This window comes from Anoplolepis gracilipes, chromosome 12, assembly GCF_047496725.1.
Source record: "Anoplolepis gracilipes chromosome 12, ASM4749672v1, whole genome shotgun sequence".
NCBI lineage: Eukaryota > Metazoa > Arthropoda > Insecta > Hymenoptera > Formicidae > Anoplolepis > Anoplolepis gracilipes.
This window is the reverse complement of record NC_132981.1, coordinates 2,395,004-2,416,702: the sequence shown is the minus strand read 5'-3', so window position 1 is coordinate 2,416,702 and position 21,699 is coordinate 2,395,004. Positions and strand designations below refer to the sequence as shown.

At 29.5% G+C, this 21,699-nt stretch overlaps 2 protein-coding genes across 6 annotated transcripts; one reads left to right on the top strand and one right to left on the bottom strand.

Moving 5' to 3' along the window:
• Nucleotides 1-3,758: 3,758 nt before the first annotated feature.
• LOC140671775 (proto-oncogene tyrosine-protein kinase ROS-like) lies at nucleotides 3,759-16,698 on the bottom strand. Of its 5 annotated transcripts, none has more exons than XM_072903362.1 (17): nucleotides 16,613-16,698; nucleotides 15,903-16,406; nucleotides 12,532-12,775; nucleotides 12,033-12,308; nucleotides 11,759-11,956; nucleotides 10,306-10,659; nucleotides 10,025-10,194; nucleotides 9,557-9,920; nucleotides 9,179-9,442; nucleotides 8,782-9,087; nucleotides 8,238-8,340; nucleotides 7,484-8,119; nucleotides 5,826-7,252; nucleotides 5,595-5,672; nucleotides 5,275-5,492; nucleotides 4,493-4,966; nucleotides 3,759-4,259 (listed from the first exon to the last, which is right to left on the bottom strand). In XM_072903362.1, exons 2-17 carry the CDS (start codon nucleotides 16,071-16,073, stop codon nucleotides 3,912-3,914), a joined length of 5,631 nt encoding a protein of 1,876 aa, XP_072759463.1. In that variant the 5' UTR covers nucleotides 16,074-16,406; nucleotides 16,613-16,698; the 3' UTR covers nucleotides 3,759-3,911. The 5 variants fall into 5 exon arrangements, with proteins under 5 accessions (XP_072759463.1, XP_072759464.1, XP_072759462.1 ...); XM_072903363.1 differs by having other exon boundaries at nucleotides 16,617-16,689; XM_072903361.1 differs by having other exon boundaries at nucleotides 15,903-16,687.
• Nucleotides 16,699-18,074: 1,376 nt separating this feature from the next.
• Nucleotides 18,075-20,669, top strand: LOC140671747 (man(5)GlcNAc(2)-PP-dolichol translocation protein RFT1). Its single transcript, XM_072903317.1, has 8 exons — nucleotides 18,075-18,369; nucleotides 18,493-18,695; nucleotides 18,779-18,965; nucleotides 19,036-19,323; nucleotides 19,400-19,531; nucleotides 19,605-19,736; nucleotides 19,813-20,313; nucleotides 20,396-20,669. Exons 1-8 carry the CDS (start codon nucleotides 18,310-18,312, stop codon nucleotides 20,552-20,554), a joined length of 1,662 nt encoding a protein of 553 aa, XP_072759418.1. The 5' UTR covers nucleotides 18,075-18,309; the 3' UTR covers nucleotides 20,555-20,669.
• Nucleotides 20,670-21,699: the final 1,030 nt, after the last annotated feature.

Below are 21,699 nucleotides of genomic sequence, written 5' to 3'. Positions count from 1 at the left end.
AAAAAAAAACTACTTTTTAAATAAAAATTTTGATAAGATTTATGTAAAAGTTTTTCTCTTTGAATCTCTCTTGTTAAAATCATTTAAATAAATAACTCAAATTAATTCGTGTAAATAATTTATAATAATTAATATATAAATAATAATATTTACCCTAGGGTTGCTCCGCCGGTGCAGGATGCCTCTCCTAGGCCTCTTCCTCCTCTCAGATGTCAGAATTGTCAAGAACTACTGTTTTATACGCACGGTATACTTTTATTAATTTGACACTGATCTCCTTGAAGTTTTATTAATTTGTTTAAATTGCACAAAAGTAAAATCGCGCAATATTTTAAACCGTACAAAAGTAAAAACGCGCGATAGTTTGACGGCACTCCCGAATTTCGGAACGATTGAAAATCCCATTTCATCACGCGCGAAAATCACATTTGGAGTCGACAGGTCAAGCACGCTCAAACTCCAAGAGTTAAGTCCGAAGCGAAAAAAGACGAAAGATCGAGAGAATCGTTCGCTCGACCGCGATCGCGACGAAACCGAGAGCCGAGATGACAAAACCAATAGCGCGCTATATGTCACCAAGGTCGAATGTTATTATTTTATATCGGAATCATTTTAGACGTATTTTAACACGTTAAGATTTATTGTAATATTATTACGTATTATTCGTATTATTATTACATGTTGTCGTTGCGAAAAATGTGTACTGCGCGCTCGACATCGAGGTGACCGAACGCGAGACGCACATGCCGGCGCCGGCACTGGAGTAAAAGCACGTGCGTACTACTACGCCCGCCGGAGTAAGAATGAATGACTCACGGCTGTCATGAGTTACGTGGGCCGTACGCCACCGTCTCCCCTCTCTTACTACGGAATGCGTGACGTCAAGATGAAGGTCGAGAATATGCTCTTTCTCTCTCTTTCTCCTCGCGCCAGACAATGACAAATACGCACTATACTACATAATAAAATTTTACACGTTAAAATATGTACAATTAAATAATTCTAAAATCTATGTAAAATTCCTTAACTAAAATGATATTGTTGTTCGATTTAACGTAATAAATTTAAAATACATGAAACGCGATTATACGAAATTTGTAAAATACTTTAACGAAACCAATCTTATGTCTTTTCTGTATAACTGTATAACGATTTTTTTATTATATTTGTTGAATATTATATCATTGATTAGTAAAAATAATAGAAATCTATATTATAGATACATGCATATATTTATATATGTATAATAATTAAATATAAATTAATAATGAAAAATGTGTGCAAATTTACTGCCTATGCTTATTATATTTACTAAATATAATTCTGTTATTATAGAAATTTGTCATATTATATTAAATAAATATTGAAATGATATAAAACTGTTTTAAATGTTAATATTTTACAAATATCGATATTTAGTTATACAAATACAACTATCCGTAACTCAAAAAAGTGTTGATTTTCTATATTGATTTTGTTAAATATTAAATATAATTTGATACTAAATTTGTTATACAAAAGTAAATAAATAAATACATAAATATTTGGAAAATTGTTTTAGATATTGCAGACAAATTAGTGAAATATAAATTAGAAAAAGTGTCAGAGAATGTGTCATAAATGTAATAAAGACTATAAGCAGAATCAACGAAATCATTAATATCAAAAATTCCTATTCTTAAATACATCAATTACGAAAGCATATACGTTACGATTAAGTTTTAATGTACTGCTTCTCAAAATGAAACATAATTTAATATTATATAATATCTATTCTTACTATGTCATAATTTCAAAACCAAAGTTTTTTTTATTTTAATTATGATACAGTAAAATTAGATATTATATAATATAAAATTATGTTTAATTTTGAAACAGTACATTAAAACTTAATCGTAATGTATATGCTTTTGTAATTGATGTATTTAAGAATAGGAATTTTTGATATTAATGATTTCGTTATGTATTATATAATTGTTATTATATATACACAAATAACTTGTATTATTATGTATATTATAATATTGTTACGTCCGCCGGATCGATATATATATCGAACGCGCACGGTATGAAAGGCACTCACGAGTCGTCAAATGAAGAAGCGATTTATTAGAAATAATCACTTTAATAAGAACACAGTTCAATGCACTAACACAATGCGGAATAAATAATCGTTTGAATTAGAGAGAGTGGAGCAGTCAATGATATGGCCGCACAGCTTGACAGTTATCTCGAAAATCTGTGAAATCCGTCGTTATTGACAAGAAACTCGCGCGAAATCCCGGAGGCAACTTTCAATCATTCTTTACATCAAGCGGCAAGACATGACGTTGAACATTATACCCGGGGACATAACAATATATTATAATATACCAATTTAAATAATATACTTGTACTATTAAATATACACAAATAACTTGTATTATTTATAATACATTCAATTTTAATTAACAAAGCAATCTTTTACCTGTGTGAAAGTTTGATTTGGACACATAGGAAAGCACTCTTTCTGGAAGCTGTTCGGAGCTATACTATCTTTCGAATCCGATAAGATGGCCACTCTTGCTAACATTAACACTTTCAGTAAAACACATAATATCATATTTAACTTAATAGATTTGTCCTTTTGTAACATTTGAATTTAATCAGCTTTCGTGCAAATAATCCTTGGCGGTTTAGCTATAAATATTAATTTTATCGATATTATGGATAATACAAATGTACTAATCAAAATGATGTTATTACGTATATTATTCTTTGAAATTTATTCGATATATTAATCGTAAGATATTTTCCAAAGTTACTTTTCAAAATTTTTCTTTATTACCGATTACAATGCATCTTATGAACGCTTAAATTAGAAAACTTTTGGTAAATAAACGTTTACTTTTTTCCACGAAAGTTGACGAAGATGCTGTGAATTGACATGTATATATATTCGACTGAAAGGGAAAAGATGTTAGTCCGCTTCTGTAATTCCTTTTACTATAATAGATAAATAATTAAATGCAAATAAACATATAATTATTATTTTAATAAATTACAGACAATCTGAAACTTCCAAAATTACAGATTTTCACTACCATTACCACTCATACCACTATTCACGCGCAAAATTTTAATTTACTTAGATATTTTCTATGTATTTTATATTATATTATTAAAACTTATAGCTTTTGACAATTGTGTCTCTTATATACACCTTATGCGTGCTCTGAAGACCCACTATCCGTGCCTGTTGCTTTTGACGGTCTGTAATATGTGAATATTGCGATTCGAGGACAGTGACGTATAACGGGCTTGTATTGCTTTGTGATTGCTGGTTATATTGGGCATATTATTCGAATTATTAGCGTATTAGTGACAATGTGCGTAACCTATTTGAAGCAAACACTTTGATTGAACTATGATTTTTTCGTTCTGCTTGTAATTTTCTTTAAGAAAGATACTTGGCCCTACTTCAAAAAGAGTTTCGCTTTCTGAAAATTGTTTGATCAAAAATTATAATTAATAAATATGTAAATTTTGCTAAATCTTTCATCTTTATTTATTAATAAATTTATTCTTTGACATAAACATATCACGTTTGATTAGTAAAAAGATATTCTAATTAATTATTCTTATAGATATTCAGTACAATTACAGACATATTTGTTTATATATTTAATAATTTACATATCATTTTATTTAATTTATCATTATTTAATATAACATGTACATTTTGTATACAAGTATACATGCATACAATTGAAAATGAAATATGAAAGTGTATGAATGTCTTCAAAAAACATTTATGCACATAACAATAGCGATATTTTTAATATATCATAGATGTGTCAAAATTTGTTTTCACTGGCAGTGATATACATACATAAAAATTTCATTATTTACAAAATTAATAATTGCGCTGACTATGTAATATCCACTAGACTCAGTAGAGCATCTTCTACGTCCTTTCTCAATGCTATAATATTTTCCAAACAAAGTTTAAAATTCGGTCTGGCATTCTCTGCATTCCAACAATGCATCATCAACTGAAATAATTCTGATGGACAGTTGAGGGGCATCGGCAACCTGCCTCCCGTGCGTACATAATCTACCACTTCGACGTTAGTTCTGCCAGTATAGGGTTGCTCACCCAACGATGTAATTTCCCACATTAATACCCCGAATGACCAAACGTCGCTCTGGGAAGTAAATATTCCGATGACCAAAGATTCTGGTGCCATCCAGCGAACAGGAAGCAGACCTCTTCCATCCTAAAACATGATTTTAACAAAGTTAATTTTCTGATAAAGTTGTTTATTTTAAGAACATGTATGCTAAAATACCAAAACGTTGATTTCTTTATGTAAATAAAATCAATATATTGTTCCTTAATTTCTATTTAAAGTATAAATGTACAATATTATTGTGTACGATATTAAACGAAAAAAAATAATTTTAACAATTTAATTTTTTTCAAAAATTCATATTTTAATACTTGTATAACCTTGCGGTAATAGTCATCCTTGTAAACATCTCTAGCTAGTCCAAAATCGCCAATTTTGACGACACGATTCTCGCGATCTCGCGCCGATACTAAACAATTTCGACATGCAAGATCTCTATGTACAAAACGCAATTCTTCCAGATAGCAACAGCCTCGCGCAATATCTTCGCACATGACGAGCAAATCTTGCAGACGCAAAGCGTGCGAATCTGATGGTTGCAATTTTCGATTCTCTCTCAAATATTTTAGCAGATCACCGATTTCCATCAATTCCAACACGAGTAATGGAGAATCTTCGTCTAAACAAACGCCCAACAATCTTAGCACATGTTCATGTTGAAAGCGATTCATAAGCCTAGCCTCCTGTAAAAATTTCTTTTTCTCTTGCAAAGAAGCATCTTCTCGAAGCATTTTTATAGCAGCAGGCATCTCCATGCCCGGATTTTCTAAATTCTTCACATTTCCTTGAAACACCTGTAAAATGTTTGTCATTAATTTAAATACATATATTATTAAAAATATATAGTTAAAAAATATAATTTTTAATAACAAGTAACAATGTATATTTCATTTCATATAGTAATATAATTTAGTTAAATATAATGTAGAGCATGTGTATGTTGTGTCATTAAAATTTTGTGTTACCTAATTTCTCATGAAAAGTTATTTATGAGAAAATTATTATAATTATCTTTATTAAAAAACATGCGCATATCTATTTCAATTTCTTGTTATCTAAAAATAAATAGCGCAAAACATTGCAATGAGAAATTAATTTTTACCATTCCGAATGCGCCGCTACCAAGAAGTTTTGTTAGTGTAATTTGCTCACGTTTGATTTTGATCAATGTATATTCATCCGAATTATACTGCAACATAGGATTGTATAATGCATTGAACTGAATATTCCCGCTAGGTATCTCATGTAGAATCGCTAATTCGACATTGGTCATTAAAGAAGGTAAAACTTGCTCATTACCTTCGTTGCGTTGTCGATACACTATTAAAATTACAATATATTGTACTTATCTAACAATATGCATATATTTACATCTAACAATAAGTAAGTTAACTTTTTCAGAAACGTACCAAATATACTTACAATAGTAAAAGCAGCAGACGCAAATTAGTACAACGACAATAACTATAACTGCTGTTGCAGTGCTCGAAATATCATCACCTTAATTACGCAAAAATATGGTTTTAATATTTTTGTTTCAAAATTTACTTCTACTTCTTGTAACTTTATTATTTCTAATTTTTAAAATTTGATAAACATTTTTAGATTTCAAATAAACATTTAATATGTGTTATGGTATCTTCTCTTGCTTACCTAATGTTGAAAAAGTAAATCTTTCATCAGACGGCCATGTAATGTTTTCCTCGTATTCGAGATATCTCAGTATCAAGTGAAACTGATATGAAGTTTCCGGTTGTAAATTTTTTATGTAGAATGTTACTTTTTCGTTATAGTTTCCCTTAATGTTGTTTGTTGTTTGCCAATTTTCTGTCGAATCATTTTTGTATTTTAACGCACAAAGAACCGTCAGATTGGTACTCGCAATCCAAGATATGTTCATGCTGTTTATGCTCACTCCGCTCAAAGTGATATTGTTCGGTTCCAAGTATGTGCGAATGGTCTTACTTGAACTGTCGTTGTAAAACTCACTGAAATTAACTGGATATACACGCACATATATCAAGTACTCATATGCAAATAGCAACTGAATTTTTGTAAAAAACATGCCATCTGCCGTATATTTAGGCATTTTAATTACTTGTTCGCCCGTGTATGGTAGTCCGTCTATCAAAATAACTGACCACCAATGCACTTCGTAGGTAACAGGCACGCAGTTCAGTTTCTTGGGCGGCATCCATTGAACTGCCACTATAGTAGATGTCAGAGTTTGAACCGTTAAGTTTTCCGGTGCATTAAGCTTGCCCGGCTTAGTTCTAATAAATAGTGTGTCATCCGAACCCAATATAGGATTCATCGATAATTGATCTACGTAAAAATTGCTTAGTTTTAACTGCAACTCGTACTCTGTAAGCGGCGTTAAATTCTGAATTTCGTAGTAACTTGAATTATACGTCTGCACATTGAATTTCTCAGACTTATTAAGGCCATTGTCTAAACAATGGCTTATGTGTATAGTATATAGAGTAGTAGGTAAATTGTATTTTTCGCATCCATTCTTGCGAACCGGTTCTGTAAAATTTACAATGATGCTGTTTGTCATTACTTCCATTACTTTAATGTTGCAAACTTTTTCTTTAGGTGTCAGACATCTGGTCGGAGGGTATGATTGCAAAGATTGACTGAAAGCATAAAATCCAGTAATTGAATAAGATATTTTTATTTTTTGAATATATTTAAATGCATTCACACTCTCGAAATGTGCATATTTTTTTCTCAAAACATAGATGTCATCATTGTCGAATGAAGAAATGTATATGTTTGTCTTGTCAAACGTTAAACGTTTAAAACTTGTTATATAGTTAATATTTGTGGCATTTAAAATGATATTGCATCTACAAATATTAATGTCTGTCACAATCACGTAATTCATCGATGTCCAATAAATTAGCGGCTTTTCAATATTCATGTCGTCAATTGTCATAGAGAAATGTCGCGTTGACAACGTTGATACATCAAGTGGACAAAAGCATATGGATGCGTTTTTGTGAGACAATTGTGTGGCTTTTCCATCAAAATCTAAGTGCATTAAATTTGATCCATATAAATTCCAATATACAATTCTAAAAAATATAAATATTTTAGTTATTGTATTATACATTTTTTCGAAAATAGAACATTATTTAAAGAATAGTAAAAAAGTAAATATTCAAAATTCATATAAATATGTGTTAATTTATGTAACTTTTAAGAGAAATGATCCTAATTACAAAGTCATATAAATTTATAAATAAATTATAAATCTTTAATGAAAAAAATTGTTCATTTGCTTAGATAGATAACAGTTAACGTACCCTATAAATGGCAATACAGTTAATTCACGGAAATTTGTTGTGATTTTAATCTTATCAAATTTGACTATGCCATTTTGCCACATTGTTAAGTCGAGCTTCATAATAACACTTGTATATAACTCAATATCAAATTCCATCCAATACAGATTTCTTGCTACCCAGTCGATGCAGAGATTATGTGCACTATTTTGAAGGCGAGCTATCTCTGTGATATTATTTTCGTTCATTTCCCATGTCATTAAATTTCTTGTGATGTCGATCCAATAAATTTTATATTCCGCTATCGAATAAGCGACTTCTAACACATTTTGTACGGGTATAGTAGTTTTGTTAATTTTTGAATCCAGGTCCCATATATCGATACTGTCATTCGATACTGTCAATAATTGTGGTATTGGATTTTCATGTGTGGTTGATACATTTAAATCTGTGTAAGGACTAACACCAACTTTAGTATGCGCTCGTACTCTAAAATAGTATGTCGTGTTAGATGTTAAATTCTGCACCGTATTCTCCAATTTCGTAGCGGGAATACTTTTCTCGTTGCAAATTGGAATCATTTCTTGATTCTTTATAAACCAACACTTTACGGTATAACCTTGTATTAAGTCATGTGTAAATTCAGGTTGGTTCCATCTGTCCAAGAAAACAAAATTTTATTGGTTTTATATTTAGTAAATTTATAACAGAATTAACGTTTTTATATCATCGTTAAATTAGAAAGAAATATATACTAAAAATGTATATTTGTTACCTGAATGTCACAGAAATGTCTGTTTTACTTATAAATCCATTGTGGAATTCCATGAATGCTCTGGGAGATGTTGGCTTGCTTGAAATGTACTCTGGAATGTACTCTACAAATTTAAATATTTGGATATTAATACAATTATATACAAATTTTTAATATTAATAACTGAATATAAAATTATTGAAATTAACGAATTGTTTGTAACATTTTAAGTCTGCCATTAACGACAGTAATTACTTCACGATTATGCAGCAAAGTGTCACAACTTATACACCTGTTATGCGATCGATAACATTCGACACAGCATTTGCTCTCAAATCTTTCTGGTCAGTCAATCGTCACGTTACGTAGTCCAAACTCCGATGCGATTTATATAAAAAGAAATGCAAGACGTCAACTATTTTTTGTTTTATTTTCTAAGTGTACTCTTTCTGAGTCCGTACAACGCTTATTGTTAGACGTTGAGAATATCAAGTAAAATAATTTTGGTTTTTGTTAGCATTTCAAATCTGTTATCAAAAATGGACAGAAAAAGACTGGTACTCACTTATTCTTGTAGTTATATTACGAATGTCGCCAATTAGACCATAAGACACCGTATGAACAACGAAGAAGTATTGTTCTTCAGGCATTAGGTTGTGTACCAGGACCTCTCTTATTTGCACAGCATTCTCATTAAAACTAATATCGTTGCTTTCGCTGACATTTTTCATTCTAATATCCTTTGGATTCTTTATTGGCCACCATCTTATAAAATAAGCCTCGATACGACCTTTTGGTCGCAGCCATTCGAGAATTACGTTGGTAGAGTTGATGATTTGATATGAATTGATATTTAAAACTGGATTAGGCCCTAAAATGACAAAAACAAAGTCGCGCTGTTAATTATTTAAATATACTATTAACTATTACTAAAAATTATGGTGTATATGTATTATACTTACTGATTGTGTAATTCATTTGCAATGAATGCAGACTTAGAAAGATATTAACAGAGTTTACTTGTATAATATATCTCTCACCGGGTGTCATATCTACTTTTACTTCCGTGGCATAGATGTTTAAGGATTCGATCCAGCTATGGTCGTCTTGCGTCCGATATCTGACGAGATAGCTACTAACTATTGAATCCATCGGAGCTTCCCAGGACATGACAATAATATTGTTAGTGATTTCTTCAATACTGAGATTCTGAGGTGGATGAGGCCCTAAATAATAATTCTGATTATTAATAAGACTAACAAACTTATGTGTTTAATACCAAATATTGCATTTAAATAAAATATAAAGTGTAAAGGATTTAGATCATGATTATTACTTACGAACACTTATTATAAAAACCCGCGGCTTGCTTCGAAGTCCATGACTAAGGGCGAAAATTTTGATTTTATATAATGCACCAGGGTAAAGATCTCTTAAGACGATATTATTCAATTTTGTAATCCAAGTGTTCGCACTTTCCACAATGTCCACCCTGTGATAGATTACTTCATATTTCGCATGCTTATAATTGATATTGTTCTTCCAAGAAATATCTAAACCGTTTTCAAAATGATTTATATCGTTGATCACGGGACAGGCAGGATACGTCGCTTGATATATGACAGTTTCGTTTGACTCGACTTTATTGCTAATTGCTTGTACTATTATGGAATAATTTCCTCCCTGCAGCAGAGACAGAGTAACCTGCAAATTTAACAATTACATCAAAAGAATAAATCAAAATTATTTCATTGAAACTAATTAGGCAATGATTAAAAGAAATTATTTTATTTAATAATTTATAAAACCTTTGTTTTATTAGTCGTCAAAGTGTTACTATCGCCACCAATCGTCGTTTCCACCTCGTGGTATTGTAACTTGTAACTGTCTTGTGTACTAGAACTCTTCGGAGTCCAGAAAACCTCTACCAGACCAGTTTCTTTATCGATCGCTCTAAGATCGTAAACAGGGAGTGGCTCTAATAAATATACAAAAAATATTAGGAAACAATGTATTTATTAAATAATCATGCGTGCATTAATTGAAGCAGGCATTTTTACAGGCAATACATACAAAGCCGACAACGTACTCAGAGTGACATTTCCTGTAGCCGACGAACTGACGGTGTTGCCAGAAACCGTCCTGACGACCACTTCATACGTTTTGCCAGGCTCTAAATTCTTGAATTCCCATCTGTTCTTTTCGTGTCGGTTTCGCCTAATAGGCGCGAGCTTCCGGTTACTGTCGAGCGATATTTCATACATGTCGAACTCGGAAGTTCCATTGGGCGGATTCCAAAACATACGGAAGGAAGTCGACGTTACGGAAGATTTATCGAAGGTTACATTGAAGGGTGGCAACGGCATAGTGTGATACTGAACTGTGATGGGCGCGGACGTTTCGTCCTCGGAAACGGTCTGCACGGAAATGTTGTATGCTCTACCTGTAATATGAAAAAAATTTAGAAAAATAATTTAATAAATCGATGAATTTTACTGTTATAATTATGTTTTTATTATTTTTATAAAAAATGATTTATCAATTTATGTTTAAATATCAATTAAAATGTAATATTGCGAGTTTTATTAATTTAGAAATATTGCATTTTTTTAACCTCAATAGTTACCAATAATGCTTGATTTATGACAAGCTTTAAACCAAATAACTTTAATTGTCCAAAATGTATTTGTTCCAAGTTTTGTATATTAAAGTTTATTAATATTCAATATTTAATACATAGGACATCAAATTAAATTAATAACTATTATTTTAGTATTATTAGATTACGTTAAACATATTTAAGAATTGGAAAAACGCGTGAATGTAAATTAATAGAATATTGCGTATTGATTTGATTTAAATTTTAAGAGCCAAACAATTTTACTTCAAATTTTCATAACACACTCTTTTTTTATTACACAAACAATTTTCTAAGAAATACCGCAGATAAAAACAGTTGTAATAACAGATTTCATTGAATTTGTATAATCAAGTAAATTAAACGTCTGCAACTAAATAGAAAACGATACATTCGTTGCACAATTTAGATTAGACCTAAATGAATACTTTTCTAGCTATTTGTTTTATATAATGAAACAATTAAGTTCTCTAACATATATAATTTTCTTTGACAGGCCTGCTTTAGATCTATTAAATAGATTTTTGTCATTTTAGAGAAAATAAATATTAATACAACTGTACAATTTACTTGTCTTGGAATTCATGAGCTACTTTATTTAACTGCAGATGCGTACTTTCTCCGCGATTTTGCTTACTGTTAGAATAATTTCGATTCGTATATTCAGAAAAAGAAATCAATGAGCCCGATTCAATTTCAACGCGTATAAATATTTTGTAACATATACACATTGCAACTTAAAAGAAAGAAAAACAAACGCAGTTCCTGTTTCAATAAAATTGATTTTTCACAGAACGTAAGAGTGTGTCTTAAAATACGTTTACGTAAATTACACATAATATTGTTAATTTGATATATCTGATAATGCCTAGCACATGTAATTACGTGACAGCAAACAGCTGACCTGGAACGAGTCCTTTAAAAATTGCTTCTGCCACACCAAACTCTTTCGGCTTGACATAGAGAACAGATTCTATGGTATCCGGTGGATCTATATTAACTTTGTAGTGCGTGAATATTCTGGCAAAGAAATGCTGGCATTTCACCAATAGTGTTGTTTCGTTGCTGGACCAGACCAAAAATTCTGTCGGAGTACCCGGTTCTAAAAATAATTCAATGCGACATACTTGCGAAATTTACAGGAAAAAAGTTTAGGCATTATTCTTAATTATATATACTTGTTGTAAAGTTGCTGCTGATGTAAGCAATGCTCTTCTTGGTGTCCAACACAGTGAAGAGCTGAAGCGAATACGTGGCACCAGGAGTGAGATCTCGGAATGTATATGGCACCGAGTCAACTGAGATGACTTTGGTCTTAAGATATCGAATATCGTTGAAACTCTGCGTCCGCAACAGGAAACCGGAATAATTCCCTTGGACCGGAGGTGACCAATATACGATCGCAGTTGTTCCATTTGGTACCGATACCGTCAAGTTTGAAGGCGAATCGGGTGCTAATGAAAAAACAAAATTGTATTTTAATTGATTTTTTACTTAAGAATCTATATCGCATGCTTTTTAATCGTTAATTTTAGAAAATAAATTGTATTTTTAACGAGAAAATTGTTTAACTCGCAAAACAGTGAAGAAAACAAATCGCCCATATCTATACAAGAGTGTACTGTTAAAAAATGCGCTACTAAAAATAATTTTATTGAGAAACATCGATTTACGTACGCGTCGTAATCGAGAAAGTCCACGTCAGCCAGTCATGAAGAGTATTATTGTTGTAATACAACCAATAATTGTATCTCGTGCCAGTCAAGCCCTTAAACTTTATGACATTACCAATCTCGGTGGCAGCTATAGTCGTATTTGGCGGTGGAAAGCCAACAGGTGGATTGTAATCTAAACGGTACCAGGAGCCATTCTGGTTTAGGTTGTCTGATATCTCGATCGCGAGATCAATCGAGTACGAGATCTAAGGCGAAATACATAGCAATTACTGTTAATTCGCATGCGTATGTCATATTTGAAAAATTATTCACTCAAAACTGAAACTCTTCAAGTAAGAAAGATTAAAAGACAGTTGTTTATTGGAAACAAATGGTATTTTGACATGGATATATATATCCCAGGTAGCAAGCACACGACATTTTGACGTCAAAATATGGTCAATTCGAATCAAATATGACGTGATGTAATGACGTAAAAATGACTGAAAAATGACGGACTAATGTCACAAACCGAGGACGACATTTCAAGACGTTAAAAAGACGTGACTTCATGGCTACTTTAGACCTATTAGTGACGTTTTAATGACATATTTGATCATGAATTTTTTCCTTTAGCGTGAACTCGTGAAAAGTGAAAAATTCATTCACAAATATTGAATTCGTTAATGAAACTTTACACTTTTCACGAGTTCACACTAGAGGAAAAGATTTATGATCAAATGTCATGATCAAGTCCCAGGTTATAGAAGAAATTCATGTTAGGGCCCTGAGGCAAATTGTAGAGAATTTTTAATATCAAAATTATACACACAATTATTTGAATAATTTAAGATATTATAAAAAATTAAGTGAGTTTTTAGTTAAAAAATAGTAATACTTAGGCAATTTATAATAATGATTTAAGAATCATGATATTATGACGTTCTTTTACACCATCATTAAGACGTTACAAAAAAGACGTTTTAAATTAGACATTATTTAGTCACGTGACATCATTGAACCAGAAATGACTAGTTTTCAACGTCAAAATGACATGTGCTTACTACTTGGGATACGACTATTCATAAATATGAATTCTGATAAACCGCGGAGATATAGTAGTACATTCATATTGGAAAACAGCGCGTTCCTTAAAAACGTGGAAAAGATACAAATCTATAACACTGCTGTTAGAGGATTTGCTACAAAATGATGTTTGTATACGAAAATGAAATAATTAATAATTTCATTCGTAAAAGAATAAACATCTACTTATATTTCTTCTAAAACATACACGCTATGTACAAATTTTTCATTAATATAAAATATTCTTTTGAGTTTGGAATATCAAATAAGATAGATTGTGTAATAGTAATTTAGTTCTTTAATTTTTTAACTAAAAAAAAACCACTAAGAATGAAAGAATATTTGAAACAGCGAAAGATCGTTGACCTGTTTTTTAGGCTTGTCAATTTACTCCGAGTCGAATTTACTTCGATCCGAGAACGCGTCTTTAAGCATCTGTTTTTCGAAAAGTAAGTATAAGTTGCGTTTTTCTTTCAACTATCTTTCTTGGTCTGATTATAACATATATCAAACATTTGTTTATATATTAAAAAGAAACTACATAAGAATAGGTTAATGAGAAAGCTAGTAATTTATGATTAAATTTCTTTAGCAAATAACTCATAAAAAGTTTAACATTTTCTAATTGTTGCTGTATTTAAACTTTTGCTTATAAATAATTCAATTTTTTAAATTTATAATTTGATTTCATTACTTTGGTTTTAATTTTTTCAAATAAACAACTCCACTTTTACTTGACTTTTTTTTTTTAAAGTGTATTTGATATAATTGAAAGTTTCCACAATGCTTATATTTTGAAAATAAATATAAGTATGTCTTTTATTATTATTATTTTATCTTCATCTTTTTATCTTATGGAAACTATAAAAATCATATTATATTCATGTATTTAAAAATTTTATTAAATTTTTTTTTCATTATATTTTTAATTCAAATTTTAATAAGAAGCAGTTAGATATTTTTGATTCTTATATTTATTCAAAATATACATATATTGATATACATTGAATAATAAATTGCATATAAAATCGAGTGGCAGAGAGTGGCTGCTATTACGCACATGATTTAACTATTGACCTCAAAGTTATATGATATTTGAAATACAAATTGAAATAACATCTAAATCTATTTTACATATTATTATACTATATTACAAATATCGTTATTTAGCTGTACACATACAACTATCCTTAACTAAAAAAATATTGATTCTTTATATATAGATTTTGTTAAATATTAAATATAATTTAGTACTAATTTTATTATGCAAAAATAAATATTTAGAGTAAACTGTTTTAGATATTACAGAAAAATTAGTGAAATATAAATTAGAAAAGATGTCAGAGCATATTTCATAAAGGTAACAGAGATTATAAGCAGAATCAACGAAATTATTAGTGTCAAAAATTCCTATTCTTAAATATATCAATTACAGAGCATGCATTATGATTAAATTGTAATGTACTGTTACAAAGCTAAATTTAATTTTATATTTAAAATAATATTTGAGTATTTAAAAATTTTACAAAATTTCTTCTTTTTATTATATTTTTAAATTGAAATCTTAATGAGAAACGGTGTTAGATATTTTTGATTTTCATATTTGTTCAAAATATATATTGATATACATTGAATGATAAATTGCACATAAACTCGAGTGGCAGAGAGTGGTTAGGTTTGCGCACATGATTTAACTATTGACCTCAAAGTTAATTGATACTTGAAATATAAATTAAGATGACATTTAAAACTGTTTTAAATATTAATATTTTACAATATCGATATTTAGCTGTACACATACAACTATCCTTAACTCAAAGAATATTAATTCTTTATATATTAATTTGGTAAATATATTAAATATAATTTAGTACTAATTTTACTATATAAAAATAAATAAATATTTAGAGTAAACTGTTTTAGATATTACAGAAAAATGAGACAAATATAAATTAGAAAAAGTATCAGAGCATATGTTATAAATATAACAAAGACTGTAAGCAGAATCAACGGAATCATTAATGTCAAAAATTGCTATTCTTAAATATATCAATTACAAAAGCGTGGATTACGATTATATTGTAATGAACTGCTTCAAAATTTACTTTAATTTAATATTACATAATATCTATTTTTACTATGTGATAATTTCAAAATGAGAAATTGACAAACACTACACTACATTATACATTCTTACTCAAAATATCAATTTTGATTACGCATTATATAATTTTAATTATATATACATAAATAACTTGCATTATTTACAATACATTTAATTTTATTTAACAAAATAATCTTTTTTACCTGTGTGAAGGTTTGATTTGGACACATAGAACACTCTTCCTGAAAGCTGTTCGGAGCTATACTATCTTCCGAATTCGACAAGATGACCACTCTTACTAACATTAACACTTCCAGTAAGACACATATTACTGTTTTTAACATAATAATTTTGTCCTTTTGTAATACTTGCATTTAATCAGCTTTCTTTCAAGCAATTTTTGGTAGTTCAGCTGTAAATATTAATTTTATCGATATTCTGAACCGTAGAAATGTACTAATCAAGTTGATGTTTTCTCTACGTATATTATTTTTTGAAATCGGATTAGTATATCAATCTTGAGATATTTTTCCAAAGTTACTTTTCTTTATAACCGATTACAAAGCATTTTCTATACGTTTAAATTATAAAACTTTTTATAAATAAATGTTCACTTTTTTCCATGAAAGTCAATTAAAATACTGTGAACTGACACGTATACATCCGATTGAAACCAAAAATGTTATCAGTCCGCTTCTCTATAGTTCCTGTTAATATATAATAGTAGATAAGCAATCAAATAAAAATAAACATGTTGTAATTATTGCTTGAGTGAATTACAATCTGAAAATTACAGAATTACAGATCTTCACTGCCACTATTCATGGTAAAAATTTTAATCTATTTAAATATTTTTTATATATTTTATTTGATTAAAAATTACAACTGTGACAATTCTCTTTTATGTACATACATACTATGCGTGCTCTCAGAGCCTACTATTCGTGTCTGTTTTTCTTGACGATCTGTATGGGTGCCTTCGTTTATGCAGCGATTGACGACGCTATAAGCACTGGTTCAGAGTTTATCTTTCTTCTACTAATATAGAGAAAAAAGGAGGGATTCTACTCAGTGAGAAAGGACCTATCGAGTCGACATCGAATTGACGTCGAATTGATGTAAATTGCATCGATTCGATATCAATTTGATGTCAATTTGATAGTCATTTTTCACTGGGTAGTGCACATGACTGCGCTGATTGTGGCATAAACAAATATGCACTATATGTGTGTATCATGTGGTTCCAGTAGAGTAATATATAACGTATTTGCGTTGTGTGATTGATGATCTTATTGATCATATTAATTGAAATCATAGTGACAATCTCAGTCTAATCAATTCGAAGTATATAATTACTTTGGTTAAACCACTTTGACTTTTAATTTGCTCTGCTTGTAATTAATTTTCTTTCGAAAAGATACTTGGCACTATTTAAAAAAAAATACGCTTTTTAAGAATTGTTTGATTAAAAATAATAATTAATAAATAAGTTTTAAAAATTTTTATGTTAATTCATTTTTTCTTTGATAAAATCAAAGATAAAATGTTTGATATGTAAGGAGATATTCTGATTAATCATTCTTATAGAATTTTAATACGATTTACGGTTTGGATCCGACTAAAAATGGTTAGAGATTATCGGTTTTGGTTCGGTCGATTTAATATTATGTTAAGACTTATATTAGCTATAGATATTAAATATATTAATACTGTATTACGTTATATATATTATTGTATGTGTATATTACATTATATTCGTTCTCCAATGTTTTTTGCCTTTTCCTAATGTTTCTTTTTTATTTTTTTTTTTTTTGTAATTTTTGGAAAAGTATAAAAGATTATTAAATGAAAAATTAACTCAACAAAATAAATTAAAAGAGACACATAAAGTAAAGGACAATGAAAAATTAACAAAAAATATACAAAACATCGAAAATATTGAAAAGAAAAGAGAAAAGAATTTTGAAAAGGAAATAAAAAAAATAATAGAAATATCAATTATAGTGTAAGTTATTTATCAGAGAGAAACCTCTTCTCTACATAGTCAAAGCTCTTTATTCATGGTTATTATTTTTAGCTGCGAAATAATTATTCTTTTTATTATAAAATAATATAAAAAAATGAAGGTCAGTATTCATAGTCCATTCTTATATTTAAAATTAAGATTCCATTCGACCATCTAATATGATTGGTTGAACAAAATCTTAAGATGACCTAAGGCCGGATCTACAATAGATATAGTAAGCTTTTAGCCATAAGGAATCGTCCAATCACAGTTGAATGTGAAAAGAATAGTCGAATGTGATTGGTTCATTTCTTAAGGCTTATAAGCACGTACTATGAATACTGGCCTTTATCTTTTTACATCACATATATATGTATATGTATGGAGATCACATCAGCTGATAGTTTTGTTGTCACTCTTAATTTTTTTGGGAATCAGAATGAAATTTTCGAACGACGATACGATTAAAATCAAGGAGAAATGAGTGACGAATATAGTTTTACATTATATCGTTTTATTGATTCCTCTCTACACTTGCGTTGACGTTTCATCTTCCGGCGGGAATCTCGAAATATTCATGCTTTTTCTGTCAAATCAGTCTGAAAATGCGACCTAGTGTTCTGAAAAGCAGCTTGGAAAATGCTTCTTTTAGCATTGCATTTCAGGTATGTCAACAAAAACGTATCCCGAGAGAGTATCTACGATTATAACCAAGTTACATCTGTTATGTCTTGAAATCCTTTCTAACAACTTTATTTATGTAATTCTCTTTCTTTTTTCTTTTTCAGATATTTTGTCGCTTTGTTACATTTCTCTTGAACGCGTTTATCGTCCGACATGTAGGCCAAGCTGTCTTAGGTGTCATTAACGTGAGACTGTTATTACTAGAATCTATGATACTGTTCTTGTCACGAGAACCATTCATGAAAGCATGTTTGACTAATACAGCGGAGCATAATTGGGCCCAAGTTGTGAATTTACTCTGGCTAACGTTAGTTCATTGCTATTTTGTTTATCACATGTACTAATTATTCCCATTCAATAGAATTATACAGATTAATTAATGTTTTCCAGAGTACCCATATGTGTCATGATGTCTTTCCTATTTGGATATATTTGGTTGTTCCTGCTCTCTACCACGGAGGCTTTACCACCGCACTATACGTTTGCAGTTTGGGCAGTTGGACTGTCATGCATCATAGAACTGTCTTCCTTAACTGTTCAATTAGTCGCAATCGCATTTTTATTTGTTAAGCTTAAAGTAAGACATTTAAGAAAAAAATCGGCAAATCTTCAGGCAATTTGAGTGCTTCACATGTTTGTCTTTTCAGATAATTCTGGACACAATCATGATTGCTATTCGCACCATGACATTTGTCCCACTAATATTGTACCATTCAGAAAATGCATTACTTGCATTTGGTATAGCTCAACTTGTTGCGGCAGTGTTTTATACAACTAGTCACTATGTATATTTTCATTATTACATCGCAACCAAGTTAAATAAATGCACCCAAAAACGAAGAATGTCTTTGAAAGACAGTAGTGATGAATACGTGGTAAGAGAGTTTCCCTTTCGCACTGTGAAGGACTTTTTACCTTGCCAGCTGGAGAATAATGTATGTAAATATGTAATCACTTTATTAATCTTGTCGTCGTCACTCTTTAAGGAACAATACAATAGTTATTTCGTAGGACTCCTATTTTGATAAAAAGTTAACAATTCTTACATGGAGCTTCTTTAGGCAAGGAATACTGAAGCAAATTTTAACAGAAGGCGAGAGGTTGATTATGACTATAATGCCAGTATTGACATTTACAGAACAGGTACATTGTTTATATATATATATATCTTGTAATATCATTATCACAGATAGATTTAAATTTTTATTTCTTTAAGGGTACTTATGAGATTGTGAATAATTTGGGTTCGTTAGCTGCTAGATTTATTTTCCGTCCAATCGAAGAAAGTGGATATTTTTATTTCACGCAGACAGTAAAGAGGGATAAACTGATATCTGATCAAAATCCAGTGAGTCATGATTTTTTTTATATATCATAATATACATATATTTATAACAAATATATATAAATTATGATATTTTCAGGCAGAGGTGCAAGAGAGCGTGAATGTGTTGACACATTTGTGTTCATTTGTTACGTCTATTGGTCTGATCGTTCTAGTATTCGGTCAGTCCTATTCGAGTACATTACTCTGGTTATATGGTGGCTCAAAATTGACCTTACCTTTACCTGTTCTTCTATTGAGAGCTCACTGTCTTGCCGTATTATTGTTAGGAATTAACGGCGTAACGGAATGTTACACTAACGCGACAGCTGACAGCGCAACGATAAATAAGAGTAATGTCATCATGGTCTACGAATCTATTGCGTTCTTGGGCGCATCGTATCTATTCGTCACTTGGCTTGGTCCGGTTGGCTTTATCTTTGGCAATTGCGTAAATATGAGCCTAAGAATCATATATTCAGCGATGTTCATCAATAAAAGACATCGAGATACGACATATCGTCCTCTACGCGGATTAGTACCGAAGCCCATGTTTTCCTCATCTCTACTCGTTGCGGCATTCATTACTAATTTATCACATGTAAAATATCTGTTTTAGTTTTTTATACACATCTATCATTTTATTTCAATTTAACGTAAATTTGTTTCTCTCTTTCTTACAGGCTTACTTCTTTCCAACTGAAAAAATATTGCATCTATTGATTGGAATAACGATGTTTATAATTGTACTTACATCGTGGATATACGAAAATCACGAATTGCTCAGGCTTGCTATAAATAAGTGGTACAAACGAAAAAATAAACACGGAAAAAGTGATTGAAAGTCTTTTTAAGCTGTAAATTATATCATTTATATGATATATATATATATATATATATATATATATATATATCAATTACATAAATTTATTGTAATGCAATAGATTTATTGCATTAATATTTTTTGTAATTAATAATAGAAGGATTTGTAATTAATTATGCAATATCTATATTACAAAAAATTCATGTAGCTTATATATATATATATATATATATATATATATATATATATATATATCAGCTACATAAATTTTTTGTAATGCAGTAGATTTATTGCATTAATATTTTTTGTAATTAATTATGCAATAGATTTATTGTAATTAATTACAAATCTCTTTATATGTAGCAAAAATTGTATTTACATGTATTAAAATTATTTATTAATAACTTGTATATTTAATATTGAAACAAAATATTCCTAGATACATATTGTTTTACATATAAATAAATTTCAGGCATGTATATAACAAAACTAATTATTTCAAGTAGATACATCTTTATATCTAATGTTAGCTATAAAATCTTTAGATAATATACTGCTTGAAATTGGTTTACAATTAATGTAATAACATTCATTGATACAAATTTTTGTTTTAAATTATCAGTATCATAAGATTCGGTTATCTGATATCTTTTTCAAATGATATGAACGATGTTTTAGGCTCTAATTTTTCAACTAGACCCTATAATTACTATAAACCCTGTATTATCATATCATTTTTAACTAAAAAAATTTTTCTATAAATCCTGCACTTTAATTTTGTGACTTTTATATTTATAATTTTCTACTTTGATGTTATGTTTATATAATTTTTATTAATTTAATTACCTTATTTAAATCTGAAAAATCTTTGTATCTACATCATTTTTTTCTTTATATTATTATTAATAAATCTACTTAGTAGTTATATCCGCTAAAGATTGACGTTTCGTTGAAAAATAAATAATTATATAATAATAATAATAATAATATTATATTGTAATTCAATAACTGCATAACGTGACAAACCTTATTGTTTCATATTACATTATATTTTATTTTTACTTCTGACACTCGATCAATTCTGTAAAATAAAAAAAACGAATTGTTTATAAAATTTAAAAATAAAAAAACAAATTAAAAAACTGTTTATAAAATTAAAAAAAA